Source organism: Chaetura pelagica, unplaced genomic scaffold (genome assembly GCF_000747805.2).
Source record: "Chaetura pelagica isolate M959 unplaced genomic scaffold, ChaPel_1.0 scaffold107, whole genome shotgun sequence".
Classification (NCBI taxonomy): domain Eukaryota; kingdom Metazoa; phylum Chordata; class Aves; order Apodiformes; family Apodidae; genus Chaetura; species Chaetura pelagica.
This window is the reverse complement of record NW_009953979.1, coordinates 721,657-748,465: the sequence shown is the minus strand read 5'-3', so window position 1 is coordinate 748,465 and position 26,809 is coordinate 721,657. Positions and strand designations below refer to the sequence as shown.

General features: G+C 50.4%; 1 protein-coding gene across 1 annotated transcript in view; it reads left to right on the top strand.

Annotated features, from left to right (window-relative positions):
• OTOF (otoferlin) overlaps positions 1–26,809 on the top strand; it is a 106,105-nt gene that overhangs the window by 24,014 nt on the left and 55,282 nt on the right. Inside the window, 2 exon segments of the mRNA XM_010002208.1 lie at positions 12,967–13,066; positions 18,266–18,477. Of these exon segments, the coding sequence (XP_010000510.1) occupies positions 12,967–13,066; positions 18,266–18,477 (312 nt within the window).

Sequence of the window (26,809 nt, the reverse complement as noted above, 5' to 3'; positions counted from 1 at the left end):
ATCTCAGCTCAGCCACAGGAGCCATATGTAATACAGAGCACTTTGACTTGTGTTCAGACCACCTCTTGTAGGCACCTGCATGGAGATGGTTCATTTGTGGTGGTCACTAAGTTCATGAGTGATAGGCACATGGAATAGGAGGTCTGAATAATTTCTGCAGCCCTGAACTGTCCCAGGATCCGTGCAAGATCTCTTTATCTTCTGCTGAGATCTCCACTAGCTCAAGAAATGCTTTCGTACTGGGACCCCATCTTCGACATGAGCTGAGCTGTGCCACTAACATCACGGTTTCAACTTGGAAGAGGGGAGATTGGGATGAGCTCTGAGGAAGAAATTCTTTGCTGAGGGTGGTGAGACCCTGGCCCAGGTTTCCCAGAGCAGCTGTGGCTGCCCCATCCCTGGCAGTGCTGAAGGGCAGGTTGGATGGGGCTTGGAGCAACCTGGTCTGGTGGGAGCTCATGGCAGGGGGGTTGGGACTGGATGATCTTTAAGGTCCTTTCCAATCCAAATTGTTTTGGGATTCCATTATTAACTTTATTCCTCCTCATTAAGGTATGACCACATCTGCAATGAGCAGGAATACCCCAAGAAAATTGGCTTCTTCCATCAATATAGTCCCCCTTTGGTACAAAGAAACCCCCACAGAGAATCATGGAATCTTTGTGGTTGGAAAATACTTTTAAGATCATCATGTCCAACTCAGCACTGCCAAGGCCACCACTAAACCATGACCCTCAGCACCACAGCAACATGGCTTTGAAATCCCTCCAGGGATGGGGACTCCACCACTGCCCTGGGCAGCCTGGGCCAGGGCCTGACAGCCCTTCTGGGGAAGAAATTGTTCCCAATATCCAATCTAAACCTCCCCTGACACAACTTGAAGCTGTTTCCTTTTGTCCTGTCATGTGTTCCCTGGGAAAAGAGACATGGTGTCTGAGCTGAGGCAGCTGGGCTTTCCCATCATGATGTCCACACCTCAGAAAACCTGGAGCATCTCTGCCTGTTGCTCACCAGGTATTTTCTGCCCTTGAAAGGTCTTGCACATTTGTAGCCAAATCATGGAAACCCAGACTGGTTTGGGCTTGAAGGGACCTTGAAGGTCATCTAGTTCCACACCCCCACAACCCTCAGCCTTGTTTATGGGAAGGTTTTATCAACTCAAATAATCTTTGCAGCTCTTCATCCTGCTAATGTTCAACTTTCAATGTGCCTCTAATGCACAGGCACAGGCTGGATGCATCCCCTTCTGCCCTGCATCTCCACAGCTCTGCAGATGCAGAATGGAACACCTCTCCCTTCCCCCCATCCCTCCTCCCTTCATACATTTATGGATCAATTGGTTGTTTATTCACCATCTCAGTGCACTCCACTTTCCAGAACTGTTCCTCATGAAAGTTTGGTCTACTTTCTACCAGGCCAAGGTGCAGATGCTGCTTCTTGGCAGGGATTTTGGCACGAGTGCCCTGTTCATTTGGCTCAGGAACATCCCAGGGTTCTTACTGCCTCCATGCTTTTCTGGTTGACTGCTCTGTCAATCTTCAAATTATTTGAAAATTGGATTCAAAGTTATTTTTACATCCCACTCACTGCTATAGTAGTCATGGGCTGAATAGCAAAACTGCACCATGGTGCTGTCACTCAGAGATGATTCTCAGCTGATGCCCCATTTTTGTAGATTCTCCATTAACCTGCTCTTGTCAGTGAGAGGCCCTGGGAGCAGGCAGGGTTAAGCCAAACGTTTGGGAAGAACCTGCTCCCTCCAGGCAGTCACCAAACAAACCAACTCCCAACAATCAAACCAAGCTGGTTCTCACAGGCTCATAAACCTGACCTTGAATGTCACTGATTTCACTCCAGTTTTTAATTGCTTATTCATTGACTCCTGTATAAACTTTCCTATTCTTTTCCTGAGGTGGCTGCCAGGTTATCCCAGCTCTCTCCATTCACCCTGTAGAGACTTTTTGCTGGGATTGCTCTGTTATTCCACCTTCATTAAAAATCAATATCCATGGATCAGAGGTGACTGGTTATGAATAAACAAACACAAACTACCCTGGCTGCTACAGCCAACAAAATATTTATCCAGCACATTCACCTGCTTTGCATCCCTGTGGGCACGAACAGGAGCTGCTGGTGCTTCTGGGGTGTGTTTGACTGGAAATCATGGACTCATTGACAGAATGGTTTGGGTTGGCAGGGATCATTAATGGTCCTTCCTTCCCAAAAGGACCTTCCTTCATCTAGTCCAACCCCTCTGCCATGAGCAGGGACACCTCCCACTAGACCAGGTTGCTCCAAGTCCCATCCAACCTGCCCTTCAACACTGCCAGGGATGGGGCAGCCACAGCTGCTCTGGGCAACCTGGGCCAGGGTCTCACCACCCTCACAACAAAGAATTTCTTTTTCAGATCTCATCTCAATTTCCCCTCTTGCATCTTGAAACTGTTCCCTCTAATCCCATCACTCCATACCCTTATCAAACATCCCTCCCCAGCTTTCCTGGAGCCCCTTCAGACACTGGAAGGTCCTCTAAGGTCTCCCCTTTTGGAGCCTTCTCTTCTCCAGGCCGAACAACCCCAACTCTCAGCCTGTCACCAGAGCAGAGCTGCTCCAGTCCTCAGATCATTTCCATGGCCTCCTCTGGACTTGCTCCAACAGCTCTGTGTTCTTGTGTTGTTAACCCCAGAACTGGACCCAGCACTGCAGGAGTGGTTTCACATCTCCTGTTGATGCAAAGTTTTATCTGCCAACCCTGTCTGAGACATCCTAGGATATCCATGTGGTAACAGGTACTTTAGTTTAGGTAATGGAGCTGATACCCTAATGGCTGGAAAGTGGCCTGGGAGAGCCAGAAGCAGCAAAGCCCCTCCCATGGCAACATCCTTTAAGCACAAGAAGTTGAGAAATGGCTCCTGGCTGAAGGATGGACTGAAAATGCAGAAGTTTGCCCCGAAAAGCTGTGGCTAGCCCATTCTTGGAAGTGTTCAAGACCAGGTTGGGTAGAGCTTGTAACAACCTGGTCTAGTGGGTGTCTCTGCCCATGGCAGGGGGGTTGGAACTAGGTTATTTTTAAACCAAACTGTTCTGGGATTCTGAGTTCCCTGAAGCAGAAGACAAGCAGAAGCCTAAAAAAGGCAACAACAGGAGAGCTGGAGTCCAACCCTACAAGCTGCCTCCTGATGGGGGAGGGAATCCCTTTCAGACCTGAACATCCATGGCAGGAATCAATTTAGCAGGAATCAACTTGCAGAATAGACTACTCCAGGTTCTATATATAAAGAGATTATCCAGGGATTTCTGTTTGGACTTGGAGCATTTCTCCTGCTGGCTAGAAAATATCTCTACCAAGGCACAGAGGATGAACCCAGCCCCATCCCAGCCCAGGCAGCTGGTGATGAGCACCTCCTGCAATGGAACACAAGGAATTTCTGGTAGAAAAAAATAATATGGAAGCCCAGGATCACATGCTGGTGCTGCAGGTGCAGCTCATCCTTCCTGCTCAGGAATGAGTTGGAGGAGGAGGACAGACAGACAGACAGAAATCTTAGAAAGGATGGAGAGAAGTGGGGGAGAAGCCAAGTCCTGGCCCTGGGGCCTGGAAAGCTGAGTCGTGGGCTCTGTGAATAATTCACAGGCAGCTGATTAATGCTCTTTATCAAAGCCCCAGATAAAGGCAGGACACCTGATGCAAGTACCCCCTGAATAATGGAGGGAGCTGGTGCCCAGACATGGCTCTGTGGCTCATTGAGTTGCTTTTGTTTCCCACCTCAGTGGCCATCAGCATGCAGCTAATTAGCTGGTAAAATAATCCCTTCCTGGCCAGCTGGGGCTCTCAGCTTCCCTGCAGCAGCTGAGGGTGTGATGGCTCCTCAGAAGGGTCATGGGCTGCAGTGGGTCTTGGTTTTGGTACAATGAGTGTCCTTGGGAGCTGCTTCTCAGGGCTCTGGGTGTCTGAGTGCCTGAAGAACAGGGCAGAGCATGGAGGTGGAGAGGTAGTTCATGGGGACAGCTCAAATGGGCCAGATCATCAGTCGGCTGGAGCAGCTCTGCTCTGGAGACAGGCTGAGTTGGGGTTGTTCAGCCTGGAGAAGAGAAGGCTCCAGGGAGACCTTAGAGCACCTTCCAGGACCTGAAGGGGCTCCAGGAAAGCTGGGGAGGGGCTTTTGACAAGGGCAGGGAGTGATGGGATGAGGGGGAACAGTTTCAAGCTGCAAGAGGGGAGATTGAGATGAGATCTGAAAAAGAAATTCTTTGTTGTGAGGGTGGTGAGACCCTGGCCCAGGTTGCCCAGAGCAGCTGTGGCTGCCCCATCCCTGGCAGTGTTGAAGGGCAGGTTGGATGGGGCTTGGAGCAACCTGGTCTAGTGGGAGGTGTCCCTGCCCATGGCAAGGGTTTGGAACTAGGGGTTCCTTAATGTCCCTTACCATCCAAACCAGTTTGAGACTCATAAGTTCTCTGAAGCAGAAGAAAACCAGGAGCCCAAAAGAGGCAACAACAGGATCTTCTGTGGCAGCCTGGTCAAATTTCTTTTGGGCTACAAGTTTTCCTGGTGCATAAAACAACCACATCTCTAAGGGGTGAGGAAGGCTGCACAAAAAGAAAAAAAAAAAAGGCTTTTGCTTTGAGCTGGTTTGTTTTCATCCATGTCATCTTTTTCCTCTCCTGGGCTAGAAGCAGTAACTGGATCTGGCCAAAGGCTAAAAGCCAGGTTGCAAACCCATCGATCAACCATCAAGGGTGATGTGGGGGCACCGGTAACAACCTCCTGCAGCAACCTGATCCCCGGGGGGAAGAAGCAGGAGCTGTCTCTCCTTACCCGACAGAGACAAAGAGACTAATCCGAAGGCTTTTAACACAGTGCTGTGCTCTCCCGGGAGAAGAAGGGCTTTGTTTCATCCTTTGTACTCTGGCTCCTCCAGCAATTAAGATCTTTGCAGAATTCAAGTATGTTGCTTGAAACTGCCTCCCAACTTGCAGCAACCGGGGTGCTCACCATTTCACCTGCGGAAAAGAATCCACTGCAGGATCACCCTAGGAAGAGTATAATGGGAAAAGAATTATTCACCCCAGTGCTGCAGGCTTCCCCTCTCCTCTGAGTGCCCTCCCCAGGCAAAGCAGGCTTGGCCAGAGCTGGGAGGGTGGGCCCAGAGGCAGGTAGAAAGATGCAAGAGTTGCATTTTGAAGAAATTCTTTGCTGTGAGGGTGGTGAGACCCTGGCCCAGGTTTCTCAGAGCAGCTGTGGCTGCCCCATCCCTGGCAGTGTTGAAGGGCAGGTTGGATGGGGCTTGGAGCAACCTGGTCTAGTGGGAGGTGTCCCTGCCCATGGCAAGGGTTTGGAACTAGGGGTTCCTTAATGTCCCTTACCATCCAAACCAGTTTGAGACTCATAAGTTCTCTGAAGCAGAAGAAAACCAGGAGCCCAAAAGAGGCAACAACAGGATCTTCTGTGGCAGCCTGGTCAAATTTCTTTTGGGCTACAAGTTTTCCTGGTGCATAAAACAACCACATCTCTAAGGGGTGAGGAAGGCTGCACAAAAAGAAAAAAAAAAAAGGCTTTTGCTTTGAGCTGGTTTGTTTTCATCCATGTCATCTTTTTCCTCTCCTGGGCTAGAAGCAGTAACTGGATCTGGCCAAAGGCTAAAAGCCAGGTTGCAAACCCATCGATCAACCATCAAGGGTGATGTGGGGGCACCGGTAACAACCTCCTGCAGCAACCTGATCCCCGGGGGGAAGAAGCAGGAGCTGTCTCTCCTTACCCGACAGAGACAAAGAGACTAATCCGAAGGCTTTTAACACAGTGCTGTGCTCTCCCGGGAGAAGAAGGGCTTTGTTTCATCCTTTGTACTCTGGCTCCTCCAGCAATTAAGATCTTTGCAGAATTCAAGTATGTTGCTTGAAACTGCCTCCCAACTTGCAGCAACCGGGGTGCTCACCATTTCACCTGCGGAAAAGAATCCACTGCAGGATCACCCTAGGAAGAGTATAATGGGAAAAGAATTATTCACCCCAGTGCTGCAGGCTTCCCCTCTCCTCTGAGTGCCCTCCCCAGGCAAAGCAGGCTTGGCCAGAGCTGGGAGGGTGGGCCCAGAGGCAGGTAGAAAGATGCAAGAGTTGCATTTTGCAAACCAGAAGGTGCCACAGTTTCCTTGAAATAGTGCTTGGACTGTGGCTGGTCAGGCCTTTGTCCTGCTCAGCTTGCTTAAACATTGCTGAGATCTGAGCTGGGTGTGTTGTTTAACAATGACTGAACATGAGCCAGTGGGTACCCAAGTGGCCAAGAAGGCCACCAGCATCCTGGCTTGTATCAGCACTAGTGTGGCCAGCAGGACCAGGGCAGGGATCATCCCCCTGTGCTCAGCACTGGTGAGGCTGCACCTCAGATCCTGGGCTCAGTTTTGGGCCCCTCATGACCAGAAGGACATGGAAGGGCTGGAGTGTGTCCAGAGAAGGGCAGTGGAGCTGGGGAAGGAACTGGAGCACAAGTGGGATGAGGAGCAGCTGAGGGAACTGGGGGTGTTCAGCCTGGAGAAAAGGAGGCTGAGGGAAGACCTTCTTGCTCTCTGCAGCTGAGCCAGGGGGGTCAGTCTCTTCTCCCAAGGAACAAGAGACAGGAGGAAACAGCCTCAAGTTGCGCCAGGGGAGGTTGTAGGAGTCCTTTGGGTTTTGTGTAATTAATTGTGCAGTAGCAAAAAAGGATCTGCTAGAAACTGAAAACATAGAAAAGGGGATAAAATCTCTGGATTAGCTTTTACATGAGGAACTGTAATTAAATTAGTGAAGTTCAAAAGAGGAGTTCAATAACCTCAAGGTAAAACAGTGGAGGAAGTAATTATTCATCATCTGTTTTGGTTAAAAAAACTTAGAAGATATCAAATGTCTTGTGGTTCCCCCATCCCTGGAAGTGTTCAAGGCCAGGTTGGATGGGACTTGGAGCAACCTGGTCTAGTGGGAGGGACTAGATGATCTCTAAGATCACTTCCAACCCAAACCATTCCATGATTGCCTGATTCTGTGAGCAGGAGGGTAGCGGGAGCAGGCTCAGGATGAAGTGGGTCTTCAGATGGTGCTGGGTGGGCTGTGAAGAACCTGCCAAGAGGTCTGGTGGAGACTGAAAGTTTACAGGTTCAAAATTGAATTTTCCATCTTCATGGAAGAAAAAGCCAGCATGAGTTTATTGAACAGAAAGATATCCCCTCTTACCCCAGCAGTCCAAAGGTGAACATCTTAGACAGGCCAGAAGACTCATACTTGGGATTACAAGGTGTGATGAACTGTGGTCCTTCCTGATGTATCTGAGTTATCATTACAAATGGATTTGTCCTCCTGAGAGCTTAGGCTCCCCCATCCTCCTCCATGGGCTGCACTCCTTCTTTTCCTGTTTTTCCTGAAACTACCACTTTTTTTTCTTCTCCATTCTCCATTGCCTGTGTTGAGCTGTGGGATTGTTCACCTCAGAACATCCTATTCCAACCTCATTTCCAATTGATGCAAAATGGGTGATGGTGGGGATCGGTCCAGGAAGCAGGGTCCCCTCTCACATATCCCCTCCCCCCAAAATTAGGATGGGTGGCAAGTTCTTCCTAGTCTGAGGTTCATAAAGCCCAGCTTATCTTCCCAGCCCTTATGGAAGCTACAGCTGCCTGGTCCACAAGCAGGTATCTCATCTACCTGAAACCTTCCTCCTGCACAAAGTCCCTTGCAAGGGGGTGGATGCAGCAAGTGAGACTGAAGTCTCATTAAGACTTTCTAGCATCAGCTTCCATGGAAGGTAACAGACAGATGGAAAAGTGCTTGGTTATGACCTGAGAGGACTGATGTCACCAGGGGCAGGAACCTGGGAAGGCAAAAGTTTCCATACCATGTCAGAGATGCAAGCTAATCAGCCAAGATGTCTATAGAGGTGTCAGCTCAGTATCAGCCTTTCTGCCAGTGATACCAGGTCACACAGCTTTGCAGTCCAGGCTGGCATGTGAGCAAAGAGCTGAAACCCTGAGCCCTGTGGAGGGGAGAAGCTGTAGAGACAGAGATGAGCATGGTCCAGACTTCCTAGAAGGAGCTGCAAATCATCCCAAGTGCAAGGTCCTGCACATGGGCCAGGGCAATCCCAAGCACAAATCCAGGCTGGGTGGAGAATGGATGGAGAGCAGCCCTGAGGAGAGGGATTTGGGGGTGTTGGGTGATGAGAAGCTCACCATGAGCTGGCATCATGTGCTGGAAGCTCAGAAACCAACATGTCCTGGGCTGCATCCCCAGCAGTGGGACCAGCAGGGCCAGGGAGGGGATTGTCCCCTCTGCTCTGCTCAGGTGAGACCCCCTGCAGTGCTGGGTCCAGTGCTGGGGTCCCCAACACAAGAAGGACATGGAGCTGTTGAAGCAAGTCCAGAGGAGGCCATGGAGATGCTCTGAGGGCTGGAGCAGCTCTGCTCTGGCTGAGAGAGTTGGGGTAGTTCAGCCTGGAGAAGAGAAGGCTCCAGGGGGACCTTAGAGCACCTTCCAGGACCTGAAGGGGCTACTGGGGCGGGACTTTTGAGAAGGGCATAAAGTGATGGGACAAGGGGGAACAGTTTCAAGCTGCAAGAGGGGAGGGAGATTGAGATGAGATCCTAGGAAGAAATTCTTTGCTGTGAGGGTGGTGAGACACTGGCCCAGGTTTCCCAGAGCAGCTGTGGCTGCCCCATCCCTGGGAGTGTTGAAGGGCAGGTTGGATGGGGCTTGGAGCAGCCTGGTCTGGTGGGAGGTGTCCCTGCCCATGTCAGGGGTTTGGGACTAGAGGATCCTTAACTTCCCTTCCTACTCAAGCCAGTCTGTGATACTTGGGGGTCTGACAGCACGTTTAGAAGCTGCAGCACTTGTGTTTCTGCACAAAGCAGTGTTGGAACAATGCTGATAAATACAAACTGTTTCCTCCTGTGGCTTATGAAGGGAGTGCCCTGGAGTTGGGATCAGAATGAAGAGCCTTTTTCCCTGTCTAGCCAAATTGCAGCTTCATCTGCAATAATCTGACTCCTTCAGCTGAAGCTTCCTAAATCACATCTCTCCTAATTATCTCCTTTCCACCCAGCCTGTGCACCATGCAAGTCAGAGATTGCACTTGCAAGTGTGTGTAATTATTATTGGTTGCTAATGGTTGGGCAACCTGGTGAAATGTAGGACACCACAGCAGTTCCATCTCAGCAGCCTCCAGATATTAGAAAGTTGCTTCAGTGAATTAACTTTCCTTCCAGCCGACTCCAGCAAAAAATTCTCATTAAATATAAATGGATTTTTTTCTTTTCTCCCTGGAAGACAAGCAGAGTCACATAATGAGCTTCACTCAGCCCGTGGTGCATTGAAACACACCCTGTAAGGTAATTAATTTGGGATGAGACTGCAGATCTAGTTGCTAGCCTGGTGGTTTGGGTATACTTAGACTTCTGCAACAGTGTTTGACTTGGTGCTGTGCAACATTTTGATTAAGGAATGAAAAGCCTTGGGTTGATTTGACATGGCAGGTGCTGAAGGTGTTGCACACGTGGGCAGCTCTGGAGATTGTCACCTCGGATGGTGGCAGCCCTGCAGGGAGCTTGTGGTTTGCATTTCCCGTGGCTGTGAGTGCAGGGATGGTGAGTGTGGGGAAGCCCAGTCTAGGGAAGCTGGGATGGAGCTGCTGCTCTTGCTTAGAAGTCCAGGAATAACAGGGATATGTGCTTCACTGAGGTATGAACAAAAAAATAAGTGCCTGGTTTCAGAACCCACGGCTTCAGAAAGATGCTGGAAAATGGAGTTGGTTAGAGAGGAGCAGCCAGAGGCATTAAAACCTGCACTGAGGTTGTCGGGAGCTTTGTCTGTTTGGCCTGATGATCTGAGCACCTGGAGGTGTTCAAGGATTCGTTGGATAGAGCTTGGAGCAACCTGGTCTCGTGGAAGGGCAACCCTCCATGGCAGGAGGGTTGGGACTAGATGATCTCTAAGGTCCCTCCCAGCTCAACCCAAGCTGTATGATTCTATCAGTAAGGAAAGGAAGAGGTGGCCTGATCATGGACTGAGCATGTCTGGAGCACAAGTCTCACAAGGAGCTGCTGGGGGTGTTCAGCCTGGAGAAAAGGAGGCTCTGGGGAGACCTTCTCACTCTCTGCAACTCCCTGAAAGGAGGTTGGAGCAAGGGGGGTTCAGTCTCTTCTCCCAAGGAATAAGAGAGACGACAAGGGGAGATGTCCAGGGGAGGTTTAAATTGGATATTGGGAATAATTTCTTCCTGGAAAGGGTTGTCAGGCCCTGGCCCAGGCTGCCCAGGGCAGCGGTGGAAACCCCATCTCTGGAGGGGTTTCAAAGCCCTGTAGCTGTGGTGCTGAGGGACATGGTTTAGTGGTGGCCTTGGCAGTGCTGGGGTAACGGTTGGACTGGATGCTTGTAAATGTTATTTTCCAGACAAATGATTCTGTGATTCTATGATTCAAGAAGTGGGAATTTGGTGGTCATCACTCTGGGAACTGATAAATCCACGGGGATTTATCACCTCAGCAGATTTTAGCTGAGTTGGGCTGACCCACCTGGTCATCAATGTCCCCAGAACTCCATGGGCTGGAGGACACTCTCAGCAAAGCCAGATGCACGTCTTGGCTACAGACCCTGTGCCTGGACAGAGTGGACACTTAAGAGCTGGCAATGCCTAGTGGGTTCACCTTCCTCCCCAGCCACTCCCAAACTTCACCAGGCACACAGGTGGCTGCATTGAAGGATGATGTGCCATAAGAGCAAAGAGCAAAGCATGACATGTCTGTGCAGCTGCCCCAGAATCCCCAATCCAGGGCTGCCAGCAAGGTCTGAGCACCGAACCAGCCAGGCCAGGTTTGAAACTCGAGATGTTCCTACAGTCTGATAAAATTACGAGTGACCCAGAAAAACTCCCTCTTTCCATCAGCAGAAATGGCAGGGAGGGGAGCAGGGCACTTGATGAATTATGAAACACTTGGAAATGAAAGGCCATGTAGACAAGTGCTAAATATTTCATTCCCTCTTCCTTGGGTCTTGCCTGCCAGGGGTGGTGGGTTGGGAGGGATCAGAGGAAGAAGGATGTCATCCCAAACCTAACATAGATCATAGAATTGTTTTGATTGGAAAAGACCTTTAAGATCTTCGAGTCCAACTGTTACCCCAGCACTGCCAAGGCCACCACTAAACCATGTCCCTCAGCACCACAGCTTTGAAATTCTTCCAGGGATGGGGACTCAGTTGAAGAACATTTCAGCCTCTCACTGATTTGTTGCTAAAGCAGGAGCTGTGAGCACCAGGCTCTATGGGGGTCTGGATGGGAAGCCAAGAGGTGGGAGATGCCCCATCCCTGGAAACATTCCAAATTGGGTTGGAGAGGACTCTGAGCAACCTGATCTAGTGGAAGATGTCCCTCCTCACTGCAGGGGGTTGGACTAGATGGCTGTTAAGGTCCCTTCTCACCCAAACCCAAACCATCCTGTGGTTCTATGAATATCCCACTGCACAGCACAGGGAGTTCTTATCTGTGTCTGAAATCATGTCTCCATAAATCAGCACCACAGGTAGTGATGACTTAAGGTGTGTGAGGAAGTAGTTTAATCAGCAGCAGCTTTTTGCCTGACCCCAGCCAGCAGAGCACTGCAGGCACAGTTCTGGTGTGTCCTGAGATATCTTTGCTGTCAGCTGGGCTGGCAGAGCTGGAGATGACATGTGAGGCACATGGTGTGAGGCAGCTCCACACTCACTGTTTCAGGGGTTTTTCCATGTCTGGAGTCACTTGTTGATTCGTAGCTGGCTCTTCTCAGCCTGGGAAAGCCCCTCTGGTGCAACAGCAGAACATGAAGAACATAAAGCTCCTTGACAAGCCATGAGTTAGTGAATAAGCAATGAATTCTCTTAGAGAGCTCCAGGCTTCTCCGCTCTCTGGGGTGTCTATTTGGACCTGTAAGCTCACAGACTTGGCAGTTTTTAGTGCCCATGGTACTGCACTCCCTGGCTGCCAGAGGAGAAGTTACAGAGAGCCCCAGCCAGAGCAATTAGATGCCTTCACCCTGCTCATTTTGGGGGACTGTAGGTGGTGATGAGATCATATAGTCCCAGAATCACAAACTGGTTTGGGTGGGAAGGGACCCTGTGACTCATTCTATGATTCTCTGGTGAAAAGAAAGCCCCCAGGATGTAGACAGCCTTAACTCCCTGGGTCTCTGCTGCATTCCTTGAGGATGCCCAGCAGGCTGGAAGTGGGCTGGGACAACCATTGGTTATTATTAGACTTCTCTTAGCAGAAGGGAGTCAGTCTTCTCCTTGGAGCAGCTTTCAGACTCATATACAATACCTTCAGGCAATGCCCACCCAAGTAAACTAACCAACATGAGCCCTGTACTCCAACCCTGGGCCAACACACCTGGAATGGGCAGTCCAACTCATCCCACACACAACCAGGTGCATCCAAACTGCTCCAGGGGTGCCCTGCCCCTGGGTAAAACCCCTCCTGGGGGGTGGGCTGGGGCCAGGCCTGTTGATGTGGGACCTTCCCATGTCATGTCCTGTGCTGATGATGTCCTGGTGCAGATGGGTGAGGGATAGTGTCCTGGTTCTTGCCTTCATTAATTGACTAGTGCAGAGGTAACTGCAGACATTCAGGATGGGAAAGGCCAGCCTGGGTTCCCTTAATTGCGTCCCAATAATTCAAAACTGTTGTTCTCAAAGCCTCCATCTTTAATTATCTCAACAGTGTTAACTTGAAATGGCTTATCTTCTGGCTTATCCTTATCCAGCATCTGCATTGAGTTCAGGTCACTGCCTGCAGCTGCCAAAGTCCTTGGCTGTGCTCTGATCCTGCATCTCATGTCTACCTCCTCTTAAGACAGAAGAATTAAAAAAACAGTCACTTGTGCCTGGTCAACTTGGCCAGCAAAGCCCTTTCTCACTAAAAATGAATGGTGGTGGGTGTTCACCACAGCTCACCTGACTTTTCTCTTCTTTGCTCCATAGGCTAATTGGCACCTTCCGGATGGTCCTGCAAAAGGTGGTGGAGGAAGGGCAGGTGGAGGTGACGGACACGCTCATAGATGACAACAATTCAGCCATTCAGGTGGGTCAGGAGGAATGAGCAGCCACTGCTGCCCTTCAGTCATTGGTCCATAGAATCACAGAATAGTTTGAGATGGAAGGAACCTTAAAGATCACCTAGTTCTAAACCTCTGCCATAGGCAGGGACACCTCCCACTAGACCAGCTTGATGCAAACCCCATCCAAATGGGCTTTGAACACTGCCAGGTTTGGGGCAGCCACAGCTGCTCTGGGCAGCCTGAGCCAGTGTCTCACCACCCTCACAGCAAAGAATTTCCTCCTAAGATCTCATCTCAATCTCCCCTCTTCCATTTTAAAGCCATTTCCTCTCATCCCATCACTCCCTGCCCTTGTCAAAACTCCCTCCCCGTCTTTCCTGTGGCCTTTTCAGGTCCTGGAAGGGGCTCTAAGGTCTCCCTGGAGCCTTCTCTTCTCCAGACTGAACAACCCCAGCTATCTCAGCCTGTCTCCAGAGCAGAGCTGCTCCAGCCCTGGGATCATCTCTGTGGCCTCCTCTGGACTCGCTCCAACAGCTCCGCGTCCTTCTTGTGTTGGGGACCCCAGAGCTGGACCCAGCACTGCAGGGGGTCTCACCAGAGGGGAGCAGAGGGGAAGAATCAGCTCTTCTGCATGCCATGAGAAGTGCAGGATGCACACAAGGCAGGAACAGATCCAGTTTACATGCCCTTAATATGCACACAGACAGGGTGTGATGGCTCATGCACAGCTCAGAAATGACCTGAGAACATCCTGCTGCTGCAGACCTGTGGCAGCTCAGAGCATGGCATGGTCCTCAGATCCCTACAGAGATGCTGAGCAGCTGCTTTCACCATAGCCCCACGCTGAGGTCCCAGAGCTCAGCTAAGCAGTTCTGGCCATGGGTCCATCAGCTTTAATCTGACCAGTGGTGCTGGGGTCATGGATGGTCTTTGTCTGTGACCTCAAAGCTGCTTTCATCTGACCCCTGTAGTGCGTGAGGAACAGCTCATGCAGCACCTTGCCTGAAGTCCAGCTCTTTATACCCCCTCCAGGGAACACCAGGATAAAAAATAGCAGCAGGTCTGGGTTTGTGTCCCTCATCCAGAGCCCCTGGAGCCAAGGAAGAGGTCACTGGTTGTGGAGCAGCTGCTGACCAACTGGGTGTGTTTCCATCTGTTTAATGCATCTCACAGGAGCTGTTCCCTGTGGATACTGAGTTGTGTAACATACTTGGAAATGCAGCTACTCCTGAGCTCCTTGAGTATTAAAACCCTGGTGTTTTAATTAAAAAATAAACCCTCAGCCTCCCCCCCCCGCTCTTCTTATTCTGACAATGAGCATAAAGGAAAAGTGCAATTGCACGTAACCCTCTGTGCTAACAACAAGCAATTAGCAATGAAAAGATGAGTAGTTTCATTAGGCAGGAGATGGCTTCTCCTGGGGGAAGAGGGGGAATGAAACCAATAAAGAATGAGGGACACAGCCCTGAGGAGGGAGAAAAACTGGAGAGGCTGCAGACCCAGGTTGCAGCAATAAGCTGGGTTGGAGAAAATTTCTCCTGCTGTTCTCCTGGTTTATCAGACTGAGGACTTGTCCAATTAAAGTCCACGAGACTCACCAAAGAAAGAAAATCCTGGTTTATTTTTTTAAAGAGCTTCGGTGTCACAGAGGGGAAAAAGGAAAATCAATGGATGAAAACTAAATGCATTCAACTTCTGGATGTTGAAAGCTGTGTATGCTTTAGAATTAACCTAGATCTGAGGACGTATCTGCATTTACTGGTGCCTTGCAGCCTGCCCAGGAACTTGGTGTAGCTGCCCAGTAGGGCAAAGCAAATATTCTCTTACCCTTCACCTCTTTCTAAGTCCTGTGCTTCCATTCGGGGAACCTGGGGGAGAAACCACCTTACCCAGCCTGTCCCTGATGTACTGGATGACCTGCACTCATCAGCTCCTCTCTGAGGATCTCATGTCTACGTCTCCTCTGTGTGGTGGCAGCTCTGATGGAGTTGTTTTAGTTGGCATCCACCAAGTGCTCCTGAAAACAGAAACACTGAGCACTGGCTGTTGCTACAGGATCAGTAGATATTGCAGGAGTGCAACCCCCTCATGTTCTGCAGCCACAGGTCACATGGATGCACACACACAAATCATCCTGCCTTTCTAGAGCTTGCTGAGAGCAGAAATGCCCCATCTCTCAACCTCCCCCAGTTCATCTTAGCCCTAGGTCACCCCCCTTCAAACAAGAGCTGAGACATGAGGGGGTGTGTTTGGATCTGGGGCTTTCAGTAGGATTTTGGATCCCTTCCCCATACAGTATCCACTGCAGCTTCAGGGACACAGAGACAACTCAGGTTCATCAATTCCTTCACCAAACCACTCACTTCCAGCCTTTGCTCCAGCAAGAGGGTAAATTTATAGAATCACAGAATTGTTGTTGTTGAGACCTTTAGGATCATCAGGTCCAACCATTACCCCAGCACTGCCAAGGCCACCACTAAACCATGTCCCTCAGCACCACAGCTACATGGCTTTGAAATCCCTCCAGGGATGGGGACTCAAAATTTGGACTGTGGGAGCCTTGAGAAGACAGAATCCAGAGGCAACATCTGGGACACTTTGCATGGAAAAATGTTATTGGAAATATAAATTTGGGATAGCTCCTGATGAGCAGCAGAGCTGGCCCTCCTGGAGAAGTGACCCACTTTCTCCTGGTCTCAAAAGATGCTGATTTTTTTAGTAGGTATAGCCCATGGCAAGTGAGGGCTGTTGCAGGAGGAGGGAGGGACTGAAAAATTATCAGATATATCGAGGAGGCTGAGGTGGGCAGGTAGGGAAAGCTGCTGCCCATCAGCTGAGGTGGAATAACTGGCCCTCTGCACTCCTGGTCCTTCGAGATGCAGAGAAAAATGTTTCTCTTTCCTTGCCTTGAGCAAATTCAAAGACAAATCATGCCCAAAGAGTTGCAGAGATCATCTACAGAATTAAGCAACTCTGCAGACACTCAGTGTGATGCAGTAGCAGCTCCAGACATCAGCCCCTGGCTCTGGATGAAGGGAGAGATTCATCTTCACTGCCCTCATTTCTTGGAAAGCAGTTTCCAGGCACAATATATCTTTCTCTAATCAAACCCAAAGGAAGGGTTGAAAATTGTTTTCCTTTTTCTGTGCTGCCTGAAAAACATCCCTGACACCTTCCAGCCAGCCCTGATAATGTTATTGACTTGCCTTAGAAAAGAGATTAAAAGAGTCAGGAATTGTAGAGCCAGAAGGGGTATTGTCCTCATGTCATCTGGCCTCCTACAAGAGACACTCTGGCATGTTTCAAAATTTGTTATTATCTCGAGTGGTGAAAAAAAAACCAAAACAAAAACCAAATAAAAATTACTTCTAAATGCCCAGTGACAGAACAATCCACCAGCCCTGCAGTGAATCATTCCACTTGTTAACTTTCTTCGCTGTTAAATTGAGAGTCTTTTTTTCCAGGGTGATTTTTTTTTTTCCAGCTTACACCTTCTAATTGCCCTGCAAACAAGTGATGATTTTATTCTGCACAAACCAAAATGTTTCGGTTGATTGCACCTGTAAATGTGCATTTCTTTCAAAGGCTTTTAAAACCTCTAAATATAGTTGAAAAATGGTATTTTGAAATCAAACTTTTCCCAACGGCACTGAGGTGGTTTGAGAAATGTGAAAAATGAATATATCAAGGTGGGTCTTTGCCTCTGCATTTCTTTTTGTAAACACTCTGAAACAGCTTGGGGAGGTCAGCACAGTGTGGCAAACCATTTTGATTGACTCAAGTTTGCATTTTGCCAGGCGGAGAGTAAAATAATTCAAAAGGGCTTGAGTCACCCTTCAGCTCCTTGCTTAGACTCCTTTCAGGCCATATCTCCTATTTTCCACCCTTTCCTCATCCCTTTGACAAGCCAGGGTTGGAGCAAGTCAGGATGCTTCACTGTCTCTTAAACACAGAGATGAAAAAGAGGAAGATTTTTGCAATAACTTTCCCTGCTCCCTGTTCCTTACACTTTTTCTTTGGTCCTTGTGTTTAAAATTGATCACTTCTGCATCCAATATAACTTCTCATTGCTCCTTGGAAGCTGAGTGGAGGTGGGGAATTCTTTTTGCTTTTGCTTTGATCTTTGTAGCAGCCTTTTGCCAGTCAATACAGACAATCTTTTTTTTTGAGGAGAGGTATTTTTCTGGCTGCTTTGTCCAAAGCTGTGGTTTCAGAAGGACTTTGGATATCAGGGCAGAGGTAGTGCTGGCAGCTCTTTGCAGCAAGATGAAGTCTCACATCTTTGATTGGGTTTTTAATCCAGAGAAAGGTTTTCAGGGGGGGGAAAAAACAAACTGTGGGAGCTCCAACGCTGAATTTGCTGCAACAGTGAGCTGAAACCTTGGGTGGGTACGTGGGAAATGACCACATAGGAAAGGGAGAGGACCTTACTCTTACTTAGTTCATCCAAAAGAAGCTTTAGATCAAGCTGGGTCAGACCTAGTGCCAGGTCCCTTCCCATCCCTGAGCCCCACCCAGGAGGGTAGAAGCCCTCCCCAAACTAGGATCTATCAGAAACTCCCCAGGATGCCCGTCTCTTGTCAAACCCTGCCCTGGGGGTGGGGCCAGGCAGGGGCGAGACAAAATGCATCCATGTGGCTTGGCTGCAGAATGCTAAATCCTTAGCAAGATGATGCTTCACAGAGAAAAACCCACCAATATGACATGGCTTCATCTGCTTGTGGTGCCTTCAGCTGCTCAAAGGGTTTGTCTGGTCTTCAGGGCTTCTGGTGTCTCTCATATTTGTTGGAGCTGGTCTGGGATTCACCAGTAACTCCAAGTGATCAGGTCCTTGAGCAGGAGGCTATAGCACCATGCCTGAGCTGGGTTGGACCACCTCCTGAAGCCAAAGACCTGCTCCCCAGCTGTCTCATGCACTATCATGGAATCATGGAATCAATGTGGTTGGAAAAGACCTTTAAGATCCTCAAGTCCAACCCTTAACCCAGCACTGCCAAGGCCACCACTAAACCATGTCCCTCAGCACCACAGCTACACACCTTTGAAATCCCTTCAGGGATGGGGACTCCACCCCTGCCCTGGACAGCCTGGGCCAGGGCCTGACACTCTCATCCAAGGGCTGTGATCCCAAAAGTGAACAATCCTTGTGTTTCCAAATCCAACCTGGAGGTGTAGGAAAGAAGACACTTGGATGCTGATTGTGTCTTTCTTGTGTTTTGCAGACCAGCATCTCCATAGAGATCAGGTACCAGGCTCTGGACGGGACAGTGGGCGCATGGAACGACAAGGAGTTCCTGGAGACCCCCAGTGTCCACTCAGAGGGGGATGGCAGGTACCCCTCAGAGACAGACAGCCTCCTCTCTGGCCACCGACAGGGCTTGGATGTTTCTCCAGGCAAATCCAACCAGCAGACCACAGAGAGGAGATTCAGGAGGTAATGTGGTACTCAGCACTTGCACATGTGTGATGGCAGCAGGAACGGGGCTTGCTATGAAAGGGCTTGTCATCTAAGATGCATCACATCTGCCATCAGAAGACACAGCCCAAGATGAGGATGGGCTATGAGTGTCCACCCAGCTGTGCCAGCAGGTCCTTGGTGCTGCACCACACCTGCTCAGCACAGAGCTGGACCTCCCAGCTTACACTGAGGTGTGCAGCACAGGGCAGGTTCTGGAGACCAAATGTAATTAAGTGCAGATTGAGGGAGGCCGAAGGGTCTGACTGTTGGTCAGGCCTCACACTGGATGAGACTGGAGCCACGTGTGGGGTGAAGAGCCATGCATGGGGTCTTGCAACTTGATGGAGCTGGTGGTTTCCCCAGAACTGAGCTGCAGGGTTTGGGGGAGGAGGGCATGCTGGCCACAAAACCACTCCAGTGTGGATGTGTCTGGGGTGGAAGGCGACAGTGAGAGTGACTCTGACCCATGTCTATGTGCTGGGGGGCATAATGAGTGGGCACATCCCATGGGAAGGCAGTTGGCACAGCAGAGGCTGGAGGGGGAGGCAGGGACGCTGGCACAGAGAAGGGAATGAGCCCTGGTACCTCCCTTGCAGCATCAACCCTCAGAGAAGATCTTGGTTTCTCAAAGACCTTTTCAAAGCTCCCTCCATGGGGTCTGTTGGGACTTCTGTACCTCACCAGGCATAAATGAAATCCCAGCCTGAAGGCAGCGCCTGGGGAAAGGTTGGACTTGATGATCTTAAAGCTCTTTTCCAACCAGTGATTCCATGAGCCCTGTTTGGATCAGCTGAGGGACCTCCCACCCTGTGATGGCAAGTGGGGACACCTCCAGTTCTTCTAAGGGATGCTGTGTATTCATTTAAGGGTCCTTAGCATCACCCTTAGAATCATGGAATCAATGTGGTTGGAAAAGACCCTTTAGGATCATCAGGTCCAACCAGTACCCCAGCACTGCCAAGGCCACCACTAAACCATGTCCCTCAGCACCACAGCTACACACCTTTGAAATCCCTCCAGGGATGGGGACTTCACCACTGCCCTGGGCAGCCTGGGCCAGGGCCTGACACTCTCATCCAAGGGCTGTGATCACAAAAGTGAACAATCCTTGTGTTTCCAAATCCAACCTGGAGGTGTGAACCCAAACATCCCCCTGAGGAATCAGCTGCTGTTTTACCAGCACTGACTCCTCACAGGCAGAAATTCCCCCCTCTGTGTCCATGCAATCCTGTTCTTTGGCAGACCTTGCTTTCTCCCCAGGTTTAGCACTTTATTATGGCCAAATAAGGACAAAATCTCTCTTTTTTCTGCCACAGAGATGCAGGGAAGGTAAGTCCAGCTGCTCACATCACTCCCAGGCAGTTCATTAACTCTGTCAACTGGACTGAAACCAGCAAATTTTCAAGCAACTGCAAAGTGCAGGTTTGTTTCCCAGCTCAGTGGACCAGGAGCTGCTGAGCAGGGAAGAGGCTGGAGCATGTCCAAGGTGGGTGGCAGGGCAGTGTGGTGGGCACAGCCTGGCTTGCTGAACCCTTCCGTGGCAGGGCCAACCCATCTGTCCTGCTGGCCCCGTGGGATTCACTCTGTTTGTCAAACCCCATCTGTTGGGAAACCAGCCATGGGCACTTTCGGGACACGAAGGCAGCGTGATGGGAACAGGACTTGGCTCTCACCAGAGATGGAATTAATGCTGGTGCATCAGAAGGCTGTCGGATGAACTGAGGCTCTGAATTAGGTCTCCAGGGACTGTAAAGTCAGTCTAAGATGACTAGCTCAGCTGGAGGGTGAGGACAACCACATTTCAGCTGATGGGTCCCACCCAGGGGCAGTTTTTAAGGGGAGGTGTGTGGTTTGTTGTGCTCGGGCGCAGAGCCATGAGATGTGGCTGATGTCTGAAGGAACTTCTGAGGCTGGTTTCCATGTGGCTGGTGAAAAATCCTTCCTGCTGGGGAGGGGAACAATGCAAGTGTGTGAAAAGGCAGCAGGGCTGGGTTGAATGGGGCTTGAAGCAAGCTGGTGTAGCGGGAGGTGCCCCTGCACATGGCACAGTGTTGGGACTGCAAGATCTTTAAGGTCCTTTCCAACCCAAACCAGTCTGAGATTCCATATGTGGAGGTTAAATAACACTGTGGAATCTATAAATGGTAGTGTGGCACTGATCCTTGTCCCTACAGGTCAGCAGCTTGTAGGAGGTGGGAGAGTGGTTTTTGGTACTCAGAGTTTGGTGAAATTCCACTGATATTTGTCTTCAGTTTCTCCTTCATATCCACAATCTTATTATTATTTTTTTAATAGGGTTTACCCTGGGTGAGGCCAAGTGCTCCCAGCAAGGAAATACACACCTGCTCTAAAGGAGGAGAGTGAGGACCATCCCATAGCAGACATGCCAAAAAAGCAAGGCTGGCCAGTCCCACTGTGCCAATCTTCAATTCACACATGGACAATTGCACTAAAACTGTTTTCACCTGATGCTTTTGTCCCAAGGAGCTTCCACGTGTCCTCAGGTTTGCAGTCCTGTCACACAGCAGGTCATAGAATCACAGAATCAATTAGGTTGGAAAAGACCTTTAAGATCACTGAGTTCAACTGTTACCCCAGCACTGCCAAGGCCACCACTAAACCATGTCCCTCAGCACCACAGCTACAGGGCTTTGAAATCCCTCCAGGGATTTTGACTCAGGTAATTTTGACTGCAGGGAAATGTCAGGCTTAGCTGTGTCCTACTGCCCTGCACTCACCTCTGCCAGCCCCAAGAGTCATCTGTGTACATTGATGTCACCAGCTCTACTCTTACGAATACCAAGGAGGGAAAGGGATGATCAGAAAACACAGACTGGTTTGGGTGGGAAGGCACCTTAAAGATCATCTAGTCCCAACATTGCTGCCTTGGGCAGGGACACCTCCCACCAGACCAGGTTGCTCCAAGCCCCATCCAACCTGCCCTTCAACACTGCCAGGGATGGGGCAGCCACAGCTGCTCTGGGCAACCTGGGCCAGGGTCTCCCCACCCTCACAGCAAAGAATTTCTTCTTAATGTTTCATCTCAATCTCCCCTCTTACAGCTTGAAACAGTTCCCCCTCATCCCATCACTCCCTGCCCTTGTCAAAAGTCCCTCCCCAGTTTTCCTGTAGCCCCTTCAGGTCCTGGAAGGTGCTCTAAGGTCTCCCTGGAGCCTTCTCTTCTCCAGGCTGAACACCCCCAACTCTCTCAGCCTGTCTCCAGAGCAGAGCTGCTCCAGCCCTTGGATCATGATGATGTTTCCCATGTCACCACCTTCACAGGATGGAAGAGGACGAGATGTATTACCACAGTGAAGATGAACTTCTGGGAGAGGGAGACACCCTTAGCCAGGGATCCCTCAACGCGAGGTAGGGAGTCCATCAGCATGCAGTTGTGCTGGTGGAGGTGAGGTTTGCAGTGCTGTGTTGCTCCTTTTTTGTCCCCATGGATGTCCCACAAGGATTGCCCATGGATTCCCACTTACTGGCTCCAAGAGAACTGGTGGAGAAGCAATGGAGCAGCTGGAAAAACATCTTTGGAAAGGGTACTCCGGGGGGGGGCGGGGGGCTGAGATGGAGAAAGGGCCTTGGTCTGAGGCTGCAACTGGGGTACCATCTTGCCTTTGAAGCTCATTTTGTTCTCCAGATTCCATGACACATCAGGCCCATTTCTCCGCAGAACTGGGGACATGATCAGTCATGTCCAGTGCATGGGGAAGAGCTCCTTGTGGAGTGCATGAGGAAGTGATTTCTGTTTGCAGTGGCTTTTCTTGCAGTACAGTGCTGTGAGTTGTTCCTCACTATGGGTGAGGTACATCAGCATGGGTGTGACATGTGCCAGGCAGTTTGGCTTCATGGAATCTCCGAATGTTTGGGTTGGAAGGGAACTCAAAGCCCATCTAGCTCCAACCCCCTGCCGTGGGCATGGACACCTTCTACTAGACCAAGTTGCTCCAAGCCCCATCCAACTTGGACCTTCAACACCTCCAGAAAGGGGGCAACCACAGCTTCAAAGACAGGGAGTGTGTCCCTGAACTTTTAATTCCATAGCGTTAAGGGCTGTAGGATGTGCCCAGAGAGCAGGACACTCCAGAAACATGTCTATAGCTGCATGTGCCCCAGGCTGTAGATCTATCTGGGATGTCTGGGTGCCTGGAGGTGGAGAGACAATCAAAGGGTTCTGACAAGGCTGATGGATACCTGGAAGTCCCCCAGAAACTCAAATCTACCTTCCCCAAAGGGCTGTCAGGCCCTGGCCCAGGCTGCCCAGGGCAGTGGTGGATTCCCCATCCCTGGAGGGATTTCAAAGCCGTGTAGCTGTGGTGCTGAGCTACAGTGGTGGCCTTGGCAGTGCTGGGGTAACAGTTGGACTTGATGATCTGAAAGATCTTTTTTCAACCAAAATTATTCTCCCTGGAACCTTTTCTTCTCCAGGTTGAACACCCCAACTCTCCCAGCCTGTCTCCAGAGCAGAGCTGCTCCAGCCCTCACACCATCTCTGTGGCCTCCTCTGGACTCACTCCAACAGCTCCATGTCCTTATCATACTGGGGACTCCAGCACTGGACCCAGCACTGCAGGGGGGTCTCACCAGAGCAGAGCAGAGGGGGACAATCCCCTCCCTGGCCCTGCTGGTCACACTGTTGGGGATGCAGCCCAGGACACAGCTGGTTTCTAGGCTGCCAGTGCTCGGTGCCAGCTCATCACTGCACTTAGAGTGGGATGAGGACAGGACTTTCCAAGGGAGAAGTAACTGGTAATTCCTCTTACATCCTTCCAAGCAGCCCAGTGTGGGGTACACCCACCCCACACAGCCTCTTCCATCCCACACAGCTTTTCTCATTGAGCAAATTCACCCCAAGCAGAAGGAAGGAGAGCAGAAAGAAGTTCAGGGTGGAAGGGACCAGTTGAGGTCTACCCAGCCAAATAACCAGTGGAAACCCATCTGGGTCAGGCATGGAGTGACGTGGGCAGCTGAAGGAGGATCAGCCACTGCAAGGTGGTTTTCAGACATGCATGGAGTGGTTTGCTGTGCTGGTATTTCTGAAGTTCCTCCTGTACTGGAACAAACAATCCTGTCTTTCAACCTGCTGACACAGCAGAAGAGCCCTCTGCCTTCATATCACAATGGGTGTTTTTTTCCCCCTCTCTCCCTGTAAATGCCCCAGCCTTGGAGATGATGCAGAAGAAGAGCAGCACTCTCGGTAAATACCCACCCCAGCCCTGCTCAGATGGTGACCCTGAAATCCCCCCACCCCCACCCTGTGCTGAGACACCTCCCAAGCCTTGCTCTCCTGAGAGAGCTTCCTTAAGTCCTGGCTTAAATGTCACAGTTTGGATGCCCAGATCTGTTAAGTCCAGATTTAGGTGTTTCACCAGGATTCATGGGCCAGGAGCCTGCTCACCATGCACAGCATCCATAGGATGAGGCAAGGCAGGGCACACAGGGTAGCACCCTCCCAGTTGTTAGCATGGTCCCTGGCTTGGCTTTGGCTCAATAGATGTCTGGGTTGGTTTATGATAGTACAGGAACTATGATAGACGAGGGACCATCCCAAGAGGCAGCCTGGATGCAACTGGTGGAGAGAATGGACTTTGCCTGAAGAGACACAAACCGTGGCATGGCCAGAGAATGAGCTTTGGTCCATTTTTTTAACCAATATATTCTTAGCCTTAGATTCCCTCTGTGGCCAGATGAGATGGGCACATCCAGAGGTGGTTCAGGAACCCCTGTGGACTGCTCAAATTTGGGTGGGATAGGGCTGTGTACATCAGAGCTCCTGACCACCTCAAAACTGAGATCCCAGGAAGCATTACCTGATAGCTATTGACCTTGAAATATTCATGGCAGGACAGTGCTCTGCAGCTGAAAGCCATCTGGTCATGGTGAATTATTGATTGTGTCTTTTCTTGTGCATGTCCAGTGGATCCAAGACATGTCTGACTGGATTCAACTCTCCACCTACCACTAATGAGCCCCATAGCTCACTTGCTCCAAAGCTGGGGTCCTTGCCAAGCTTTGAAGTTGAACCTGGTGGTGAAAACACCCATGAGAGGAGGCTGGGAGAGGCAGGACTTCCTTCCTCTGGTCAGCCTGAGCTGGCCAATGGTGCAGATGTGTTCTCTTGACACCATTGCTGCACATGGTGGCTTTCCAGAGCTGCAGTGGCAGAGAGGTAGAAATCAGGTCATGCAGTGAGCTGCATCCCAGCACCATCCTGCATGGCCCTAGGAAGCTCAGCAAGGCTCTTGCTATGATCCCAATCTTCCTAGGCTGCCCCTCTAGTCAAAGGAAGAGGAATCTCCCAGGGGATGGTTACCCATGTAGGATCTGACTCAGCCTTTGGATGTGTCTGTCTCCATCCTTGGCTGTTGTGGAAGACCTGTGTGGACAGTCCATAACCTCCATGTCCAGGTAGATAAAAGAGAGTCCAACATTGCTAACTCAGCTGTGGCATTTAGGCACACATCTTAAGGATATCACTTACTGGGACCAATATCTCCATCAGCATAACCAGGCAAGCCCAGGGTCCTTCTCATCCACAGCAGAGAAGTGAAATAATCTCCCAAAGACTATCAGCCCCTGTCAAGTTTCCACCACCCTTCTTTGCAATGTATCATTAAAGTGCTGGGAGGGGTGGGAGGGGGGAAAGCATCCTGAGGATCCTGAAAAGCAAAAGGGACAGGAAAAGGTGTTCAAAGCAATGGACTGGGTGCTGCTGTAAGTCCCAGGGCAGAGCCTTGAGGTATCTTCTGGCAGCTTTTAGAGCCTCAGTTGACCCCCAGATGGTTCCAGTGTTGGGTATCTTCCAGATCTAGCAGGAGCAATGGATGATCCCCTCTTTGGAAGGGATGTCCCCATACTTGGCTCAGTGGAAGCCCACCTACCTGCACTCAGCAGGTCCATGTTTCCCTGCTGCTGGTGACCTGCTTCAAGAAGCCTGACGCTGGTGTTACAATTTTTTCTCTCTCTTTCTCTTTGGTGCCTTACCCAGGATTAAGTTTAACGATGGATACAAGTCAGTAGCAAGGTACCAAAATGTCACGACTGGTAGGATCTTGGCTTTTTGGTGTGTGTGTGGGGGGGAAAGTTGCTCTCATTCCAAGTTCATCCCAGTCACCCCACATCCCATGAATATGAGTGTTCTGGCATAAACACACCCAGGATTTGGGGTACAGGTCTTAAGCTCTTCCTTAATTCAAATAAATTCCCAAATCTTAAGCCAGGAAAGCAGGGTTGGTGGTCGAGGCCTGGGTGAAGCCCAGGTTCATGCACCAGCATCCTAGCACTGCATCCTTGCAAGGGAGCAAGAGCTCTGCAGGAGCATGTGAGCCCTGTGCTCCAGGAGCTCTCTGTGGGACCCAGCCACACCTCCAAACCTCTCCATGTCACATGGCAAAGGAGAGGCAAGTCCTGTGGCCCCTCTACAGCCAAATCTCACAAAATACGATGATGACCACCCTGTCTGGAGGACTGGTGGGCTCCCAAAGCCATCAAGAATAACACATCTGTATAAATAGGTTTATATGGCGTGGGTGAGTCCAGGACAATGGTTCCAGCTCAAACCCATGCTTGTCTGTTCTCCATTGCTGCTGCTCAGTATTTCTGGGGGGAGGGGAGAGGGGATGGGGTGGGGAGGAAGGAGAGAGGATGCAAAAGAAATCTGCAGAAGAGTGTTGGCCTGCTGCTGGCAAGCAGGACCTGGGTGGTATCCAAGAGCTGTGGGACAATGCCTCATCAGTTCCCCACACAGTGTTGGCCAAGGCCAGAGTGGGACCTTGACCTCTGGTGCACATGGCACTGCATGAACCTTCTTAGCAGCATCCCAGGAGAATCCTCCCAGAGAGTAGTGGCAGCTATTAGCCCTTTCCCCTGTCCTGGCTGGCTCACATGGGCCATGAGGGGGTATGTCTGTTTGGGTGAGTTTGTTTCTTCTAACATTCATCCTCTTGCCTGTGTCTCTTCAAATAGTGAGGACCCTGAAGATGCCAGGTACTGGGCATGGTGTTCCTGCTTCCCTCAGGCCCTTTGGGCATGCTGTGTGCATGCATGTGACATGCATGTTGGTGTACCCATCCCTGCATGGCATGTGGACTCAGGGAAAGGTCCTAACTGCTTCCTGCCTCCTTCTTGATATGGGCCAGAGCTTTCTTGTACCCACCTCACTCCCTTCACCCAAAGAACAGGGCTTTGTGTTCAGTCTATCCTCCTTTATGTCCAGCAAGGACATGTTTCCTTCTACTTAGGTCCCTTCCAAAGGAGCTTCAAGGATAATATTTTTCTGTCTGCCTAGGTATCCACCCATCAT